At 43.9% G+C, this 19,838-nt stretch overlaps 3 protein-coding genes across 9 annotated transcripts; 2 read left to right on the top strand and 1 right to left on the bottom strand.

The window, feature by feature from the left end:
- The first annotated feature begins 489 nt into the window (after window positions 1-489).
- Window positions 490-3,229, top strand: nme4 (NME/NM23 nucleoside diphosphate kinase 4). Of its 4 annotated transcripts, none has more exons than XM_086132652.1 (5): window positions 496-743; window positions 1,779-1,909; window positions 1,997-2,098; window positions 2,350-2,462; window positions 2,540-3,229. In XM_086132652.1, the coding sequence occupies exons 1-5, from the start codon at window positions 626-628 to the stop codon at window positions 2,658-2,660; spliced, it is 585 nt and encodes a 194-aa protein (XP_085988778.1). In that variant the 5' UTR covers window positions 496-625; the 3' UTR covers window positions 2,661-3,229. The 4 variants fall into 4 exon arrangements, with proteins under 4 accessions (XP_085988780.1, XP_085988779.1, XP_085988778.1 ...); XM_086132651.1 differs by having other exon boundaries at window positions 497-743; window positions 1,776-1,909; XM_086132654.1 differs by lacking the exon at window positions 1,997-2,098 and having other exon boundaries at window positions 490-743.
- LOC147192582 (epidermal growth factor receptor kinase substrate 8-like protein 1) lies at window positions 3,211-9,008 on the bottom strand. Its single transcript, XM_086132890.1, has 12 exons — window positions 8,925-9,008; window positions 7,959-8,088; window positions 7,107-7,195; window positions 6,950-7,024; window positions 6,722-6,870; window positions 6,470-6,649; window positions 6,017-6,125; window positions 5,749-5,871; window positions 5,529-5,655; window positions 4,553-4,721; window positions 4,182-4,314; window positions 3,211-3,590 (listed from the first exon to the last, which is right to left on the bottom strand). Exons 1-12 carry the CDS (start codon window positions 9,006-9,008, stop codon window positions 3,519-3,521), a joined length of 1,440 nt encoding a protein of 479 aa, XP_085989016.1. The 3' UTR covers window positions 3,211-3,518.
- On the top strand, window positions 7,036-19,738 carry LOC147192581 (sodium-dependent neutral amino acid transporter B(0)AT2-like). Of its 4 annotated transcripts, none has more exons than XM_086132646.1 (13): window positions 7,036-7,182; window positions 7,881-7,939; window positions 14,177-14,313; window positions 14,719-14,876; window positions 15,802-15,928; window positions 16,004-16,179; window positions 16,277-16,387; window positions 16,487-16,728; window positions 17,301-17,478; window positions 17,580-17,781; window positions 17,880-18,039; window positions 18,299-18,461; window positions 18,659-19,738. In XM_086132646.1, the coding sequence occupies exons 3-13, from the start codon at window positions 14,262-14,264 to the stop codon at window positions 19,001-19,003; spliced, it is 1,914 nt and encodes a 637-aa protein (XP_085988772.1). In that variant the 5' UTR covers window positions 7,036-7,182; window positions 7,881-7,939; window positions 14,177-14,261; the 3' UTR covers window positions 19,004-19,738. The 4 variants fall into 4 exon arrangements, with proteins under 4 accessions (XP_085988772.1, XP_085988775.1, XP_085988771.1 ...); XM_086132649.1 differs by having other exon boundaries at window positions 14,177-14,329; XM_086132645.1 differs by lacking the exons at window positions 7,036-7,182; window positions 7,881-7,939 and adding an exon at window positions 8,083-9,169 and having other exon boundaries at window positions 14,177-14,396.
- The last annotated feature ends 100 nt before the right edge of the window (window positions 19,739-19,838 follow it).

Genomic DNA, 19,838 nt, shown 5'->3' with positions numbered 1-19,838 from the left:
TTAGTGCCACCCAGTGATGAAAACTTTTCTGGCCACCGAGAGGAAGAGAAAATAGCGAGTCACGTCCCTCAGCTTCAGCCGAAATATCAAGTCAATTGCTTTGACCTAAAGTAAGTCCCTTTTTTCCTCTTGATATTTTTTCTCACAATGTTTTCCATTTGTGATGAAGTCTGACAGTCGAACCAGTGCAGCCCTTTTACTGACATAATCAGCAAGGCAAGTTTCACGCTCTTGGTTGTCCATTTATAGAGCCTATTTAGCCATATTCTCCCTGAAAAAAAATTCCGCAGGTTTTCTTTGTCTTTGCCTTATTCTCTGTGAAAATCTTCAACTTGATTCATCATTGATGGCGATTTTTAGCTCCCAAAAAAAAAAAAAATTAAAAAACAATCTGCGCTGGCAGTCTTTGGCCATCTCGCTGGAAGAACTTTAACCCGCAACAAATAAATAAAACAAGCACATCGTCCAACAGCCGACGCACTTCTGGCAGCAGTTGAGTTCAACCTGTTTGTAGACAGTCAACAGTCCGAGGGGGTCAGGCGGGGCGGGTGTCGGCCAGGGGGACTCGTGAGTTGAAACTGACAAGATTGTCGTCGGTGGTGCCCGCTGACTCGAACGCAGGACGATGTTGTTGCGGCGCGTGATGTTCCTCCCAGTGTTGTCCCCGTGGAGCAGGCCAACCACTCAAAATCTGCTTCCTCGCCTTCCCGCTGTGTGGCTGGCCGGCTTCAGGACCAACTCAAGTAAGTCGATACCCCCCCGCCCCCATTTGATTTCATGCACTTTAACGAGGGACGTCGTGGATCGAAATTCGACCCGTTAAATTGAGATGTGGAGGACCATTTTATTTTGGTTTCTTGCGCCGTGTGGCGAGTCCGAGAATTTAAACCAATGAAAGGTGACAGTCATTTTAAAATTATATAATTTTTGTAATCTACTATACACGATGCAACTGTTAATTGTCGGGCACCTGACACGCATCTCAACCGGTGTGTTTATTTCTGGTTGCTGCCTTCCTTCTTCTCCCACCGCATCTTCCTCCTCCTCCTCCTCCAAGACCAGCACCTCGTCCTCAATCAATCCAAAAACCGCACTTCAACGCCATCCAGATTGCAAACTTCCATCCGAACAGTGCTACCGGACTCTCCAAAGTTTCCCTTGGTGTGCGGTTTTCTTTTCGTGGGTCACATGTGTGTTTAATTGGCAGCATGCAGCCGTCCGTTAGCGTGAACAGTTCTTCGACTCTACCGCCAAGCACTGGAAGTGTTTTTTTTTAACCCTCAATACTTCTCATTTTCCTTACACACTTAGTATGTTGTATCTGTGTGACTCGACTTTTCCGGACTCTATCAAGCTCCCAAGATTCCCACAATTACTCCGATTTTCTGTGATTTAACACGTTAATAAATCTCAAATCCATATTTGACCTAGAAAAGGCCTCACGCAAGCAATATAGGACCTGACCAAAATAATGGATTTTTTTTTAACAATTAAATTTTTTGGGGGGGGGTCACTTCTGGAAAAGTCATCTAATATCAGGAAGAAAGAAAGAGTACCATTAAGGCTGTTTTTACAACAATACAGGTTTCAGTACTGTACTGCGTCTGTGGCTTTACTTACTGTACATTTATTGTACACTGGCCTTTTAAATTAACATTAACTTGATTTTAATTTTTTTTTTTTTTTTTTTTACAGTTTTCTGTAAATATGGCAAATGAATTGAGTCGAGCAAAGTGGATTCTATAGAAGCATGTACTTGGTGTCCAATGTGCCAGCAGGCCTCGCCGATGTGAAGGAGCGAACTCTCATTGCTGTCAAACCCGACGGCGTCCAGCGTCGTCTCGTGGGGCAGATCATCCGACGTTTTGAGCAGAGGGGCTTCAAGCTGGTGGGCCTGAAAATGCTGCAGGTACGTATTCCGCTGCACGTGCGTTTCGCGGCGTTCGTGCCGTCGACAGCCGGAATTGACAGTTTGCGTTCTGGTTGTGTGGAGAAGGTGTCCGAGGGGCTCCTTGCTCAACATTACTGTCAACTGACACAGAAGCCCTTCTATTCCAGTCTGGTGGAGTACATGACCTCTGGGCCCATGGTTGTCATGGTGAGAGCTTGGTGACATTTCGTTTTTGAAATGATGAATAGGGATGTTCCTGTCAGAATGCGGTGGCCAGTTTGACGCCGATCCAAAATTCGCATTATTCGGCCTTGGCGGTGGTCTGAGCTTCAACTTTTCTACGACTGTTAACCTCCATTTACTTAGATGACTTTCTTCATACACGGAGACAGTTAAATGTCAAATTATGATTTCTTTCCGAGAGTAAGTCCATTTCATTGTCGCAATGCCTTGGACAGGTGTGGGAAGGGCACAACGTGGTCCAGTCATCGCGCGTGATGGTGGGAGCCACCAACCCTGCTGCGGCCCCAGCAGGCACCGTCAGAGGAGATTACAGCCTTCATGTCAGCAGGTAATAGATTCACAAACCTAGCCGGTTGTGTCTTCTCATCGGAGGGGGGACTAAATCACGTTTTATGTTTGCGAAAGGAACGTGGTCCATGCCAGTGACTCCCTGGAAGGGGCGCAAAGGGAGATTGAGCTCTGGTTCCAGGGAAAGGAGCTCGTCGAGTGGGACTGCTGGGACCAGACGTTGACCTGCGAGAAGTAAAGATGCGATCGCTTCTCTCGCTGTTGGCGCCCGCTGCTTGAAAGGTCTAAATTCACCTCAGGAAATGTGTTTATGCAGACCATAAAAAAAAAAGTAGTTTTTTTTTTCTCCAGTTAACATCGGCTTGTTTTCGTGTTATTGCTGGAACGGGTTTGTTGGATATACTCCATAATCAGGTGATATATCAAAATTATTTTGTTAGTAGTATATCAAATATATCCTCCTTAATTCAGAAATGAAAAGCTCAGGGTGCATATCTGGACTGACTGATTTCCAGCCTTCAATTTGATGCTCACCATGGCAAAGAAATTGGTGAAGCCATTTCTGCCTTTTACTGGTTTTGAATTCCACTTCAGCTAAATGTGCCTACTTGAAATCAGTTTGGGGTTTGGGAGCTCAGCATACTCAACTGCAAGTAGTGAGCTAAAATTACATTTCGTTTTGGAAAAATGTCAATAATTGCAATTTTACTTGGGGAAAAAAAATCTGGTGCTCTTTTGAGTGTGACGTCTGTGTTGGAACAACTTGATTCTCGCAATTGCAATATAAATAAATGACAACAGAATGAGTTTATTGGCAATTGACAGCTGATGCAAATAGGCGGGTTGCCTTAAAAAGTCAACAGTCATCTGCTGGTTTGCCTTCACAAATTCAGAATGCACAGTTTATGGCTCAAATTATCTCAGTCTATTCTCGTCACACTTTCCCTTTTCTTCCTTTTGCTTGCACATTGGAGGGAGGAACAGAAATACTTCAAAACATAAAGCACAGGTATGCTGTCGATCCCCAGCAGAGCCACACAAATAAATGATTCACATGTAGGAGTTGTCGAAACGTAGGGATAACGTGGCCGCTGGCTCATTCGGTCATTCCGATCTTCAGCTTTTGCCTCTCCATCGCCTTCTCCAGTTCGGAGACCTTTTGTGCATCCTGAGGGAGGGAGGAAGGCGCGCGAAAGACAGACGCCGGTTATAGAGCTTCATAACTTGCCGTCATTTCAAATTGGAACGGTGTCACTGTAAGTGGGTCAGTTACAATTGGGCCAAAATGCATGGGTCAAGGTCGGGCAAACAAACGGCCTTTGTCAACATACAGAGTTCTGCACCAGTACGCACACACGACTGCACGTGCAAAAACAGACGCGTTTGCCCGCACGTTTCCCCAGAGGTTAATGACAAGACCTTAACCCCACTTGCTTAATTTTATGTTTAGGAGGCGACGGGGACATTTGCAGATTTGTGTCTCTACAATGGCCTACAATTTTGGGGCGATACATCGTCACCCAAGAGATGAAATACAAGTTTGACAGAGTTACACACTGGTGCACTATGTTGTCCAGAACAGTGGACCTTAATTGTAGTCACCCTACAGGGTTCTCGTTAGTGATTATTGATTTTTTTTAAGAAAACGACACCCTAACAATGGTTACGAGATACTGCAGATAGACAAAAGCCATAAAATAAATGAACCCAGATGAACACACGCACACACCAGATTGTTCACGGTAGCAAATTCACCCACCTCGAGAATGACCTTCTGCATCATAATGTGACTGTACACTCTTGCGCCTTCATCGTAAGACACTTCACAGAGTTCCTTCTTGTTGAGGGAGAAGAGCTGCGCTCCGGTTAAAACGCCAAGACTCTGGACGGTTCTAACAGAGGAGGAAGGAGAAACAAACTCGAAATAGATTTTCCGTTCACTTTCCAAGCATTCCTTTCTTCTCTTATGCTCAACTCAGCTCCGACTGAGTGTTTGTTGAGACTACATCCTGACACTAGGGAGCAGAGTAGTGCTCTCGAACCCCCTTGCCAGGGAAAGAAGAATTTACCGCTCACATTTTGTTTTTCACTCTTGTGAAGAGGTCGAATACAGTGTAAAAGAGTGAGTACCGCTGACTGAAGCCCTTTGCTACGAGCCAAGACTCCACCTCGGACGCCGGAGACTGGTAGTTCAATGTAAACGGTGGTTCCACGGAGCGTGACGTCATGAGAGAAGGACGGCTGCCGGAGATTCTCTTCTGCGCCATTCGTTGGAGAAGCTCGTCGTTCATTATGAGTACTGCGCAAACACATGGAGCCATTAGCAAAAACAACAAAAAAATTCTCGCATCCAGGCAGATAGAGTACAAATGAGTACGGTGACTCTCGGCGAGAGCGTGCGTAACCTGCTCATACTTTGGAAAGCTTTTTCAAAGGGGTACATGATCACGGGAGAGGCGTATGGCGTTCAACACAAGGCCAATTAACTGTCAGATGACATAACAGTAAAATACTGATTAGAATCGCTAAATGGGTGAATTCAACTTGCCCTCCACCAGATACATTGTACTGTATATTCTATTGTGTTGCACATCACATGTAGAAGAAAATCACACACACGCAGGCATGCTAAGAATGACGTCAGAGTGATACGACGTATACGCAAGGATACCTACAGTCACCAGGAAGCAGACCGCTATGTCTTCTGTAACTCGTTGCCATTTTTTACTTTTTGTCCAGCTTCAAAGCCCAAGTCACGTAATGTTTAAAAAAAAAAAACGACACTACAGTATTGTCAAAACCTTAACTAATGACCTAATTACATAGATGTTAAAGAATTTGTCTTTTTTTTTAATCTCCTGCATTTTTTTTGGTAACTTCAATGGACATTGTGTTGCTCCTTGTGCTGTGTGGCCACACGGGGGCAGTATACTGCAGACATATGGCTTGACATGGCATGATCTCGCCTCAGGAAGCCTCAGTAATATCGGTCACTCTTTGCAGCAGATCAAGTATATGTTCTCGTGAGTATTTTTCTACTATCTCTCCATGTGTGTTCAAATATCCGTTGCCATATCAATGATATTTGTTCGCCTGAAAGTGTCACCTCGATCTCCATTGTCACCGTGTGTCGCTGCGGATGGCAACACCATGCTCTGAGGTCTCGCCGTGGGGCTCGTCGCAGTCCGATAAGTACCAGGCGGGCTCAGCGGAGGGTACAAAGTGGGTGACATCTGGACAGCGCCAACGAAGAATCAGGTAAGTTGCAAGGAACGTCGGCGGAATTGAAAACGGACGTTAAACTTGGCACACACACACACACACACCGGTGGTTTTTCCCCACTGTTGTTGTTTAGAGTCGACAGTGGTTCCAAGATAGTATGGGGAACAAATCCGATCTGGTCAAAGCGATTGCGACACTTCCACCATTTCTTGGATGACTCGATGACCTGAAACGGGTAAAATGCTGATTCAAAACAAACGAGATACCTTGATCAGCTTTAAGGAATCCTTACAATGTAAAGGTACAGATATGCACATCAAATTCTGTAGTTGTGTGTGTGTGTGTGTGTGTGTGTGTGTGTGTGTGTGTACCTCAAGTGTTTCTCCTTGCAGCACCGAGAGCTCACTGCTGTTTCTCGCAACAAAGTCATAGGAGCAGCAGAAATGTCTCTCCCCAGGTGGTGGAAGTCCATTTCCCTCCCTGGAATGATATTTACAGTGACGTCTCTCATTTCGATGGTTTTCTTGTTCAGTAAGTGTTTTTGGATTTCTTGTTGTTCTTGAATTATTTGAGTTTTGTGTAATTTAACTTTTGCCATTTTGTATTGTGTATTTTCGGGTCTCGAAAATTCCTTTGTAAGCTTTTTTTTTTTTTTTTTTTTTGCTTCATATTGACTTTTCCTGGTTTTGTTTTCGTCAGCGCTTTCTGTTTATAATTTGTCAGTCCTTGGTTTTTCTGTCAGTAAATATTTCTTTGTACTGACATTTGCGGGATCCGCCCCATATTTGGCCATGGGGCTTTGCCAACCCCTCATCTGCACTCACACTTCATCCGTCTCGTCAACGGGGCCCTCCGCCACAGGTGCACTCTGCACGTTCGCATCTTGTTTATGCTGCGACTCAACAGGATCTTCCAGAGGCAAGCCAGAGGAGTCGAACGCCTGCGGCTGCCATCCGTCCAGGAAGACGGGCGAGTACGGAGGGACAGACACACCGAGCTGGGAACTGAAAGAAGTATTGATTAAGATTTCTTTGAGAGGTCGAACACAATTGCAAACAGAAAAAAAACACACACACCAGGGGCAAGTCCAGTTGGGGCCTAACTCAGTCCAAAGCTGTTTTTCCTCCTCGGTCAGATGCTCCCGGAGCAGCGAAACGGCGCCGGTGGTCAGTGCGGGACTGACCACTGAGCCCCCCAATTGTGGGCCGCATGTGGTTTTCACCATCTATGACCGAGGCACAAGTCAGTCAGCAAGAAACAGCGCGTGAGAGAGCCTCTCACCCAGAATGTGAAGGTGGGCACACCAGTTGGAGAGGAAAAAAGATGTGATGCAGCAAGCGGGGCGCTTTCGGTTCCGTTATGGCTGACTTGACCCGATCCTTGAAGTAACCAGCAAATAGTCACAGGAGTGACATTTCAAGAGGAAGCAAAAACGGAGCGATCGGAGTTGTCACATCTCACCAGCAGACTGAAGGAGTACTTGATTTTCTGAAAAATGCCCACAAAGTCGTCCTCTGACGGAGGAACCGCTTTCATGGTAATCAAGTCATCTGCAGAATAACAAGCGTGAACAACTTCATGCCAATTTACACTGAACTGATACATGCTTTTTTTTTTTGTTTTTGAGTAGAATATATCGACATAAAATCATCTAGATGCAAATGATTTTATTTCGTGCAACCACCTGAGGAAATAGAATGGAGTAGATTCAACACACCCATTTTTTTCAGTGTATACACACACATGTATAAATACACATAATATATAAACCAATATAATTAATGAGACCCAACTCAAATAATGTATAATACACGCTGGGGAAAAAATTGAAGTGCTGAATTCACTCAATTTTAGTTCGTTAAGCGCTTGCACGAAATAAATTCATCTGAATCCAGATACATTTTTTGGAATGAAATAAGATTTAATTCAACCTTTTTCTGAGTGTACCGTACAAAACATTTCTTTTTTTTTTGTAAGGACACTGGAAAAAAATGGTGTGTTGCACACAAGAGAATCATCTGCATTGAGACATATTTTTTATGCGGAAGTACAATCATGAGATACATTTTAATTTGATGTATAGTCTACTTCAGAAATGTATCTGGATCGCGATGATTTAATTTAATTGACAAAATTAAATTGAGTACACCCAACACACCATTTTTTTTCAGTGTAGCATATGACTATTTCTAACCACAACTTTTCTTTTGCCCTTCTAATTTCTGTATGCTGCAGCCTTCCGGAGGACTGCATTGCGTTTGAAAGCTACAACAGCAGCGGTCGTTCAGCAGCAGGTAAATTTGTGCTCACTACCATCGTGGCTCGGCTTCTTGCTCTTCCTGCTTTTTTTCTTCCTGTGACTGAGAATGCTCTGGGCCTCGGCCGCCTGCTGCAAACGCACCATGAAGCGCTCGATGTCATCGAAACAGTGGTTCAGAATCTCCTGGTGAGGGTGCAAGAGCACACAGTCAGATGCGCCCGTGTGGTCTCGCATTTGTCACACTGTTACGACTAATCCCGTGACCGTTATTTTTTTCTTTGACTTCTGTTCAAAAGTAGCCTTCAAAATAATACCCAAATGCAGGGGAAATTATGGGTCGCGGCAATTAGTGTAGCTCAGGTTCTGGCAAGCAGACGTGATGGCTCACATGATGCAAATATGAAACGCGACGTTTGGTGTACTGTAGCAATGATACACGTATGTGGTGTCACAATCCGTGCCTTGAGGGGAACACTCACCGCAATTTGGCACGCGGTGAAAACAAGTTTGACATGCCTGAGCTGTGGTATTTCCCAATAATTGCCCTATGATGCAAATCTCCCCAGAAAGACAAAGTGCTTTGAAAATTGTGTCGAAAGTGTCACAGTATGAATCCAAATGTGCAAAGAAATGACCTCTGTTCTAATTAATATAAAATCTCAACATACATTCACTATTTACTTCATGAGTATACTCAATAAGATCCAAAAGAAGCGATACAACACGCAGGCAAGGTTAATTGAAGACTAAATTGTCCCTAGGTGTGAATGGTTGTTGGCCTGTATGCACCTTGCGATTGGCTAGCGATGACGGATGACGCTACGCTCAAGAATACACCTGCACGTTCTTAAGATTTTACCTTCAATTGCAATTGAATGTCTAATGTCAGGAGAAAATCTGATTACATTTTCATCGACATGAGATGAACACGAAATGTAATTATTATTATTTATTTATTTTGCCTCTATTTCTTTGCTCAACAAGCAATTGAAGAGCATGAGATAAAATCAAGCACTTACCACTTCTCGCTCTTCATTCCGTTGAGATGGAGAGTTCAACTCTATTTCGGCATCGTTCGAGTTAGTTCGGTCACACACAAACATATAAAATGCAAACATTTATTAACAGACGAATCCGGGATCGCTTGACTGAAATCGATGCGTTCAGGGAGCTCACCCTGCAAGGCAAGCTGCTGTTTTGGAACGGGCGTGACTTGGACACCTGGAGCCTTTCGAGGCAGCACCGGAGGACGCGAAAACATCTGGTAAGTCAAATCAGAAATAGGAACAGTATGTCACCTCAGGAGCATGCAGAAGGGGAACAGACTCTGAAAGTAAATTATTCTACAATTAAAAAAAAAAAAAATCCATACGCAAGTACTGATACCTGGAGTACAGGTTGTCACTTTCCAACACTGGCAATGCCTTTAAAATTTACAAAAAATTACACAATGAAAGGTGATATTATTACACGATTACTACGGCAAACCGGAAGAATGCTGAGAATTTAAGGAGCACGCTTTCAAATCTGCATTCTCGGAAATGATGGTTACACTCTACAGGAAAAACCACCGACACTGGCTGCATGGTATGTGGATGACACAATCCTCCAAAAAGTTCCTCTACAAATTCAGTGCAACATCACAGAAGGTTCCTAGAGTGCTACCAACCTATGCTCATCCTCACCACCGTTTTCTTCCAAAAATAATTTTTCAAAAAATTCTTCCCTCACAATAAAGGAGAGTCATCACATGTATTCTAACGATGAAAGCAAAACCAGCGAAATTTTGAGCCAACTTCATTCAACGCTCTTGGGCACGACCCACACGTTATTTACAAAGAATTAGCGCCTGTACTACTGATCCATAACTGTACCTTTTGTTGTGGTCTGCGCGTTTTAAGTCCAAGCCACAGAAGACAATCGCAGTTGCGCTCACTGCGCCGAAACTGTTTACACGAACACGTCCCACCTACCCCAGAAATGCAGAAACTAGAAAAACAAGTCTGACTTTAATCCGTGCCGCTTTCACTCTTCCTCCACCTTACTGCCTGATGACCACCTCTAAAGGTTGGGCAAAATTCTGGCATGCCTGCACCAATATTATTTGAATGTTAATTACGGAATAGTTAAAACATTCAAACATTGTCCCACATTCACCCACTTAAAATATTGTGCCCACCTGCTGTGCCTTATTTTCTGGAGTTGCAAAGACTGATAAATACATTTATTTATTTATTTTGCATTTAACGCAATGCTACTCAATTATTTTCTCTCATGCTTCGAGGAAGAAGCAAATGCTTCACGCCACTGCAACTCTCTGCCATAAGTATAACTCGTGTCATTTGTCTACAAAATTGTTATAAGTACACCCCCGCATAACACTATATTTTTATTAACATGAAAGAAACAAAACACACACACATATGAGTGCCACTGCCACCTACTGTAGTGGATGTGCAATTACAACAGTTATGGCAGGAAAAAAGAAAAAGGTCACATGGGGGCAACGCTTCCCCCCCATTCCCATAGGAGAGACAGCGACACACAGAGAAGGACTGATAACATCAGAAAAACGTCATTAAAAAAAGGCTTTTAATGTACAGCTTAATTGCGCCGCTCAGTATATAAATAGAACCTTTGAAAACATCTTCCCTTCGGCATATGTCACTGCTGTCACTCAGTAGTTCAATCAATGTCAGCATTCCTTGAATTGCAATCTGCCCATGCACAGCCTGAAGGTGACTTCAGAGCATTGTGGTGTCGCCATTTATAACAAGACAAGTAAACCTGGACCGCAAGCATGTGACTCGACATTTTAAGTAGTCCACGTGAGTTTAATTTCGGTGGTGCGAGGATTTTACAAGCGTGCATGAAAAGTTGCTAATGACATATTCTCTTATTTGTACCAACTACTGTACAAAAAACATGCATATAACTTCATCATATGAACGTTAATTTAATCGTTCTGTTATGCTGTAAGTAACTTGTGATGGGAATTAAGTAGAACATTGAAGCACTGCTGTATATTATTGATTCTTACCATGGCACACCCCACTTATCTTATTTTCAACGTGTTTGACAATTGTACAGCTGTTTTTCTGAGCTCCCCCCGCCCCTCTCTCGCTCTGATTGGTTGGGAGAAAATACACAGTATCTAAAAATCGCTTTGCATTTTCACAGCATTTCCCAAAACTCTTCTCATTAAACTGCCATTTATTTATTCATTTAGTCTCTATTTTTTGTTGTTGTTTTAATCTTTTGTATCTTAATACGTTGTGTTTTGTGGTTCATTATTTGTAGTATCAATTGTTTTATTATATCATTTTTGTACTGTTTTGTATTTCCTTCTTCTATAACTCATGGGTAGCGAAAGCGAAAGTTTTTTTTAATCGAACGATCTCACGACACTTGCTTTATTATGTCACAACGCCCTCTGCCGTTGAATTGTGGGTATTTTACCCCCACCACAGTCTGTCAGGCAACGCCAATGGTGAAAGGAGTCCAAATTCGCTTGTCGCCTTTTTTCAGCTATTTGTACTGTACTTAACTCGAGTATATATTTTCCTGACGACTTTCTACCTGTACCGCAGATTTTAAAAAATGTACTTTCTACTACGACTAAAAAAAGGGAGAACACGAGTCTCTACTTCTTCAGTACAAAAGAACGAGTTATTTTGGCACCTGTGGGCAGCTCACACTTACGCAACAATGAAGTCGCGTGTACAGTATTTTGGTGTAGTCAGGCCCCGCCCCCTCCAGCCTGCCTATTGGCCATAGTAAAAGTAACCTCTCACTTGCTCTTATTTGGTTTGCTCCAAACGCGTGAGTGACCGCGTGGCGCTTGGAAAGTTTTCTCCCTCCACCGTAAACACTCAACTCAAGTGAAAACGAGGGGCGACTTTTAATCGTCTTTGAGTTGGGAAGGACGAGTGAGGAGTAGAAGTAGTGAGGACGAAAGTGAACATGAAATAAAGGATTTCAGCAAGATCAGGGTCGTTCGTAACTTGAGAGCAGCGGCGTTGGATCGAACTGTCAATCATGGTAATTTCCACACTCTCATACGTTCTTCCAAATGTTTTTTTTGTTGCTGTCATTGCTTGCTCGAATGTCAACGTTGTTCTCGTTATGGTTGACCCACGAAACAAAGCTGCTTTGCGATACAGTGCACACTACAATTGTGGGAATGGAACATGCTGCTCTGTAAACGGTTGTATCCCTTGGACTGGTTGAAAAACGGTCTCAACACCTGCACTGTTAAATGTGTTCCTATTTTAAGTCAGCGGTTCTCAAATATTTTACACCAAGTATAGTACAGTAGCTCTCCAGGCACCACCATCATGAGTAACATTATAAAACAGGAACATCGTACTTCATCCAAAATATTTTTGATTGTGCACAGTTTGAACAATTAACACTACACTTAAATATGGGCAAATAAAATAAGTATACCTGGGTAATGATTCGTTTAACATGTACAGGTATGTAGTAACTCAAATAAAAATAATTTATTCATCATTTATTTGTTGTTTTCTGTTTTGTTGTTCCACTGGATTAGTGTCGAACTGCACCGCATCATACTCAGAGGTGTTAACAAGGTGCTAATATTTTGCCACTCTAAATAAAGTAACCATTACATTGGCAAGGACTCCCTGTGTGCTGTAGTGCGGTTCTTCAACACTGCAAACCACAACAACACGGTACTTTAAATCGAGCCGTGATGCTGCAGGTACTTGTTGACTGAGACTTGCATTTGTCCTGTCTAAATGTTGCCATGATTTTCTTTCGCGAAGGTGCTGTTGAGCTGAAAGGAAGGTGAAACCGGCAGATAGCAAGCCGGTGGCCTGAAGAATGCGCTTGTATACGTTTGCCGATGTCGCGTTTGCCTTGTGAACGATGTGATAAGGTCCTGGGAAAGGAGTCCCTCTCTGTCAAAATGACTCCGCTTGCCTCCTGCAAAGTCCTGAGTTGGACACCAGTGTATAATCTCCTGAAAAGACCTTGTCAAAGTCCTTACTTGGGAAAAGGACAAAGCTATGAATTGTTTTGTTTGAGATTGACCAAACAAGTGATGTAATTATGATTATTTACAGTCCCTGTTACACTACTCGATAGTCCATAGCAAACCCGAGAAATGCAACCCTCCTTAAGGCACAGACTAAATACTTGAAAATGAATTCTAGTCCATTCCAAGCCTTTTTTTTTTTTTACTTCAGTGACTTTTAATCACATTTCATCTTGCCTTGCCAGGCGGTCAGCGGCCCTGAACTTGTGATCCGAGAATCGCCCCTGGCAAGTAGCAACGCTCTCTCGTTATAGCAGGTCATTGTGACCTAACACGTTCACCCTCCCTTTTGTCCATTGGTGCCCTTGACATTCGAAACCTGAACACAACAAAATAAAAGGCCCCCCGGTAGGTGTGACAAACCATGGTGACAATGTTCTCCCTCACAGCTGCAAGGACTCACTGAACAGTCTGAGTGGTTGTAAAAGACGTGCGGCAGGGTCACCCACAACGCACCTTTCTGTCATTTTGACATTTTATTTGGACAATGCCGGCAACAGCAAATTTCATCATGTCTGGCTGACTACGGTAATTTTTAGTTGGGCGCAATAACGTATTTCCTGCCCACGTGCTTTCCATGTAAACCTCGGCAACACCCACGGGCTCAACCAATGTAATCCTACATCGCCCCCCGCCCGTCACCATCCATTTTAAGATTTGTCTGCTCCGCGCATATTTGTCATTCTCCAAACAGCCCGCGACATCCAATATGTTTGAATACGTAGTTTCAAAACTCTTTCGAGCCAAATGTGCTCACCTACAAACTACGACGAAGCCAACGAGAGCCACGACCCGATCACATGTCAAAGTGTTTATTTATTTTGAATGGCAAAGACGCACTTCCTCTTCCAACGTGTTCTCTATCTGCTGCGAAGCCGATCTCTGAGATAGGCTTCCAAACCGACCCGCCCATCCCCCCACCCCCTTCCTTCTTGTTTGTGTACTAAATGGAGTGTGACTTGAGCTGCAGTGTTTTTTTATCACACGGCAGGCAATGGGTGGGAGGCGAGAGGCCCCCCCAAACATGTTTAAGGCTTAAATGCATATAACAGGTGATTGCATAAAATAATTTTTTTCTTGTCGGACCTTTCCATACACTTTAAACACATTCAAACATCAGCTCACTGATGTTTCATCACATTATCTGCCATGTTTGAGAAATTCAATTTGTATGTTGACGTGGGTTTTTTTTTTCCTCTTTATTCCAAGACGGAGAAACCTTCGATGAATGGCGACGAGGATGGCGCATGGCTGACCGAGAGTCAGTGTCAGTCTCAGCTCGCGCTCAGTTCTGATGCCAACGAAATCAACGATGGGGACCGGCCAGCCTGGGATTCCAAGATTCAGTACGTGTTGGCCCAGGTGGGCTTCAGCGTTGGCTTGGGCAACGTGTGGAGGTTCCCATACCTTTGCCACCAGAATGGAGGAGGTGATGATCAGTGTGGAGATTATCGGATGATCTTGGAATTAGGAACATGTTTTGTTGAGCATTTATTTAAAAATATGCTGCTGCTTGAACGCAAAATGGGGCTGCCTCATCTGGTCCTTCGTCTCCCAGAGCCTCATCTGGTTTACCGAAACAGCATAACGAGCCTCTCCACAGTGATATTAACGTGATATTACAGTTTGTATTTTAATCTCATTTGTTTTTCCTCAGTTAAAACGGTTTTGTTCGTATTTGATGACAGACGCCAATGTCGTACTGTAGCCCTAAAAGTAATCCACACGTGTTTTCTTTTCCTTCCTTGCAGGGGCCTTCATGCTGCTGTATGTTTTCCTTCTGGTGGTGGTTGGCGTTCCCCTTTTCTTCATGGAGTTGGCAGCCGGCCAGAGCATTCGGCAGGGAAGCATCGGAGTGTGGAAGCACATCTCCCCCAAACTGGCCGGCATCGGCTATTCTAGTTGCTTGGTGAGAATTTCTAAGAAGTGCTTGGTTGTGTTCCCGCACGCTGTGCCTCCAATGAGGGCTCCTTCCCAAAGGCGGCGTCATGCAAAGTATGTTTGGGTTGGACGAGTTTGACTTATTTCCCATGCTCCCCCCCCCCCCCCAAAAAAAAGCCTCCTCGCAAGGCCATACATCCTGTTTGTAAGCAAGTCTGTCGTAGCCCGTCTGGGTGTAAAATTAAGAGAGGATGATGACGGGCTGTAACATGAGAGTTGTTGTATAACACTTTCTCCCACTGACACTGAGCGTGAATCACTGTATTCATCTAGTCCGTATGTTTCATTTTCCTGCATGCCAAATTTGTCAATCTTTTAGACCTAGACCACTCAATTGTCCGTGTTTGCTTTTTCGGCTGTGTAAAAACAAAAGCAGTGGGTATAAAAAGTCTACATACCCTTGTTCAAATGCCAGCTTTTTGCAGTGTAAAAAAAAAAAATGAGGTTAATCATTTCAAAACCTTTTCCCACCATTAATGCGATTTATAACTGTACAACTGTATGATGCGTAATTGTAACGAAATTGTCTTCGTAGCATAATTGATATTTCTCGAATAATATCATTCTTGCTAAAATATTTCATAAATTATTATCTCTAAAGAGGACCTCTTTTTTTATCCTGGACTTAAATTATCCTCAGAAGAGGATAGTTCGAGCGTGTTTTTTTCCCCTCTCCCTACCCAGTGTTTTCCTTTCTGAATTCTGACTGTAATTTCCCCATTGCGGGACAAATAAAGGATATCTTAATCATCTGTTCACAATTCCAATGAGCCTGCGCAGAGCACAACAGCGCCCTCTGGTGGGGCCAGGCCCCAAATGCAGAGACGGCGCTATTTGTAAAATCATGGCTATGAACTGATATCTTAATCCATGAAGTTGTTTTTCCTCCTCAGGTTTGTTTTTATGTGGCTTTGTACTACAATGTGATCATTGCATGGAGTCTTTTCTACCTGGGCAACTCCTTCCAGTATCCTCTACCCTGGGAGAACTGTCCCATCGACGTGGCTGCCAATGACACAGGTAGACTCTGCTTGTCCAGACAAATAATCTCAATCGCATAGTCACTAAATGCCCTTTTTCCGCTCTCATCTACAGTGAAAGAATGCGCAGGAAGTTCCGCAACATCCTATTTCTGGTTCCGCAAAGCTCTGAACATCTCGAATTCCATCGAGGAATCGGGAGAGTTTAATTCCATCATGACGGGCTGCTTATTAGCCGCATGGACCATCGTCTCCTTGGCGATGATTAAAGGTATCAAGTCATCTGCAAAGGTGAACGAGAAGAGCATTCGCAACCTTGCACGTGATCAACGTCGCATCTTTTTCCTCGTCCGTCGTTCCAACAATCCTGTGTTGTTCCAAATTTCAGGTGATGTACTTCTCCTCAGTCTTTCCCTATGTGGTGCTCTTCATTTTCCTCATCAGAGGCGTGACGCTGGATGGAGCAATGGAGGGAATCACGTATATGTTTTATCCAAGAGTAAGCGTGCATTCCGGAATATGACTCATGTGTTTGTGTCAATGTTAAAAGACACACTTGGTACACTTTAAAGCTTTTTTTTTTTCTCTTTCCCCTCAGCTGGAGATTTGGGGGAACATGCAGGTGTGGCGGCAAGCTGCCACTCAAGTGTTTTTCGCTCTGGGGCTGGGCTACGGCTCCGTCATTGCGTATTCCTCCTACAATCCGGTCCAAAACAACTGCCACAGGGACGCTCTGATGGTCTCGGGCATCAACTTCATGACGTCTGTCCTAGCCTCGCTCGTTGTTTTCGTCATCCTGGGCTTCCGGGCTAAAAACATCGCAAAGGACTGCGTGGCTGAGTATGTATCAAAGATCGTAAGTTTGCTCGCATCATTCTGAGAAGAAAAAAAAAACACTACCAGGTTCTGAGATTGAAGGAACATCATTTTAAATTCATTTCAATTCCAAAAACGTGTATCTCAAATCATCTTTCCCAGTTGAAGTGAATGGAAATGTCATTAATTTGTTTCAGCCCCACATTGTGCTCATTCTGGTAATTGCTCTTTGGTCACGAATTGAAAATGTTAGACACCATTTCCAACTGACTCGGTAAGCTGCAGTAATACTAGTCACTAGCGATATCAATTATATTGCCGTTCTCAGTGAAAGGTACATTCACAACTATGGATTTTTGGGGGTTCAATGGTACTAGCACCAAAGGACCAGGGCACTCGTACATGGCCCCCATCTTGGTTGTTTTGATCGAGTTGAATTTACTGTCACCCTCAAGCAGTCAAAAAACAAATCAGTTCAACATTGGCTCATCTCAAAATAAATAAATAAATAGATAAAAATGTACAAAATAATACCGGAGAGTCTACTTCATGGCATCTGTGTATTATATTCTGAAGTGAGATCTTTTTATTTGCAGAAACGTTCGCCTTCTAAGCAACATGTGGATCCAGGAGCACCATCACGGCTGGCCGGGGTTCAACTTGACCGAGCCAACATCGCTGTCCGTCTCAGACTATCGGGAGTGGTACAGCAGCTTTGGCGCCACGCTGGCTCTCAACATCACCGATTGCAATCTGGAGGAGGAGATGAAGAAGGTGAGCAATGCCCGGTAGCTAGCGGCGGAAGAATTGGGATTATACTTGGCTTTCGGGTGTGTTGTTGTCACGTTGCATCTGTTTGTTATGTCGTCGCTCAGGGAGTAGAAGGCACGGGGCTGGCGTTCATTGCGTTCACCGAGGTGATGGCTCTGTTCCCAGCCAGCCCCTTCTGGTCCGCTCTGTTTTTCCTCATGTTGCTCAACCTGGGCATGAGCACCATGTTTGGGACAATGCAAGGAATCCTCACCCCTCTCATGGATAATTTTCCTCTGCTGGGACGCCACCGCACCTTACTCACTGGTAGGCCAGTCGAATGGAATGCAAATTTAGCATATTTTGGTACGCCCGCATCTAAGTGTTTTTCTTTTGGGTTTGTTTTTGTTTTTTTTGTTTTTTAGTGTTCAGCTGCGCTTTGGGCTTCCTGCTCGGACTTCTTTTCACTCAGCGCTCGGGCAACTACTTTGTGGCCATGTTTGACGACTATTCTGCCACGCTGCCTTTAGTCATCGTTGTCATCTTTGAAACCATCAGCGTCTCCTGGGTTTATGGCACCGATCGGTAGGTCGTGAGTAATTTATTGATTGCATCATCGACAGCATGCTTGTGAGTCATGACAGATTTTGTTCTGCAAATATTGGAGACAAACATTTTTCTTGGGGGTGGTTTCAAGACAAAGAGGTAATAAACCATCATCTAATTTGAGTCATCTGTCTGAACTGTTAATTGTTGAGGGTGTCCATGAAGTCAATTTTTGGGGGGTCTGCAAGATCTGTTTGGGTGTTTTTCATTATATTTAGGATTTTTTTTTTTTTTGCAGCTTCCTGGATGACATTGAAGATATGCTCAAATGGCGCCCCCCGGTGGTGTACAAATATCTTTGGAAGTATGTGTGCTTGCTGGCCATGATCGGACTTCTGGCTGCCAGTTTGTTGAGGATGGTTTTTAAAAGGCCCACATACACCGCCTGGAATGAAAGCACGGTAAGGAGAGCATTGTGGGTGAAAAGGAGTCACATGTTGAAGAGCCGCTGCGGTGCAAAACGTGTTGTCATTATTTCTTTCTGGGAGAGTAAGTCGATTATCGATTGTATGGAAATTGAGACGGTGTTAAGTCAAAACCGATTTCAATTCAAACTCGCATGCTACAGCATACTTTGTTGATGTTTTTCTCTGGGCAGGCCTCTGAGATGACTTTGGAGTACCCGGGCTGGGCTCTGGCAATAATCGTCTTGCTCATAGTCTTTGCCAGCCTGCCGGTACCCATCGGTTACATCCATTCAATCCTGCGGCGCCACAGGCTGCTCCGCGGCGAGTCCGTGGAGGACGTTGGTAAGGAGGTCGACCGCGACATGTACACCAAGTGCAGCTCTGTCGAACAGCTGGATCTCAGCTCAAATCTAGCTACCCCCGAGGAGGACGGCATCCTTCCCAGGACGACCTTCCTACCAGTGGGCAGCGAACACTATCGTCTCTTGCCCCAGCAGGAGGAGGAGGATGAGGAGGAGCAGGACACGGGAGTGTGAGGAGGTGGGCGCTCGTCAGGGCGGAAGCTGTTTGGAAAGTGTTTCAAGTGTAGGTCCTCAGAGAGTGGAGAAGCAAGACGACACGGATGCAGGAAGACATGGCACGGTGAAGGGAGGATAGCAATGGACGCTACAGTTGTTTAGCTCAGGAAGCTACATTGTTAGCAAGCCAAAACTTTTTTTTTTTAAATAAATGCAGTGAGCCACCACTAATCCGAAGGGATTTGGGAACGAGCCCTGTCACGAATAGGGTTTGGAATTGCCTATAGATGGTGACAAAGGAATTGTCCATTTTTTTCCCCCCTGGTACGAAGATGCCAGCAAATGGCACCAAAGTAATCCTGTCGTTAACAGAGGTTATCGGTGAACAGTGGAGGATAAGTTCACCCCCCCACCCCCCACACAAAAAAATAAATGACCAATTCGCAAATACCAAACCAGCAATATTTAGAGGTTGATGCCAGTCTGTGAGGACCAATTCGAGTTGTAAAGAACTCTTTCCGGGAAGTTGAGGACTATTTGATGTATCCTCATGTGGATCCGTGGTTTTTTTTTTCTTCACATTTTATTTTGGGTGGACGGAGTTCTTGATAAGATCCTCACAAATATGTGCATGTATTACCTTGACTGTAAAAAGGCCTATATTTGCCTATATTTCACCAACATGAATGTGATGCTGTAAATTTGACATATTGTGTAGATGCAGATTTTATTAAACATTCTTGTAGGCAGCAACTTGGTTTAATTTAATGGACTAATTTAATACAAATCCAGGTACATGCTGTTTATTAGATGATTTCTCATTGACTTTTTGTTTTATGACATTTATTAATAC

This window comes from Hippocampus guttulatus, chromosome 16, assembly GCF_054856545.1.
Source record: "Hippocampus guttulatus isolate MCC_2025c chromosome 16, RoL_Hgut_1.0, whole genome shotgun sequence".
Lineage (NCBI taxonomy): Eukaryota > Metazoa > Chordata > Actinopteri > Syngnathiformes > Syngnathidae > Hippocampus > Hippocampus guttulatus.
Note: the sequence above shows the minus strand (reverse complement) of the source record. Positions and strands in the feature narration are given on the sequence as shown.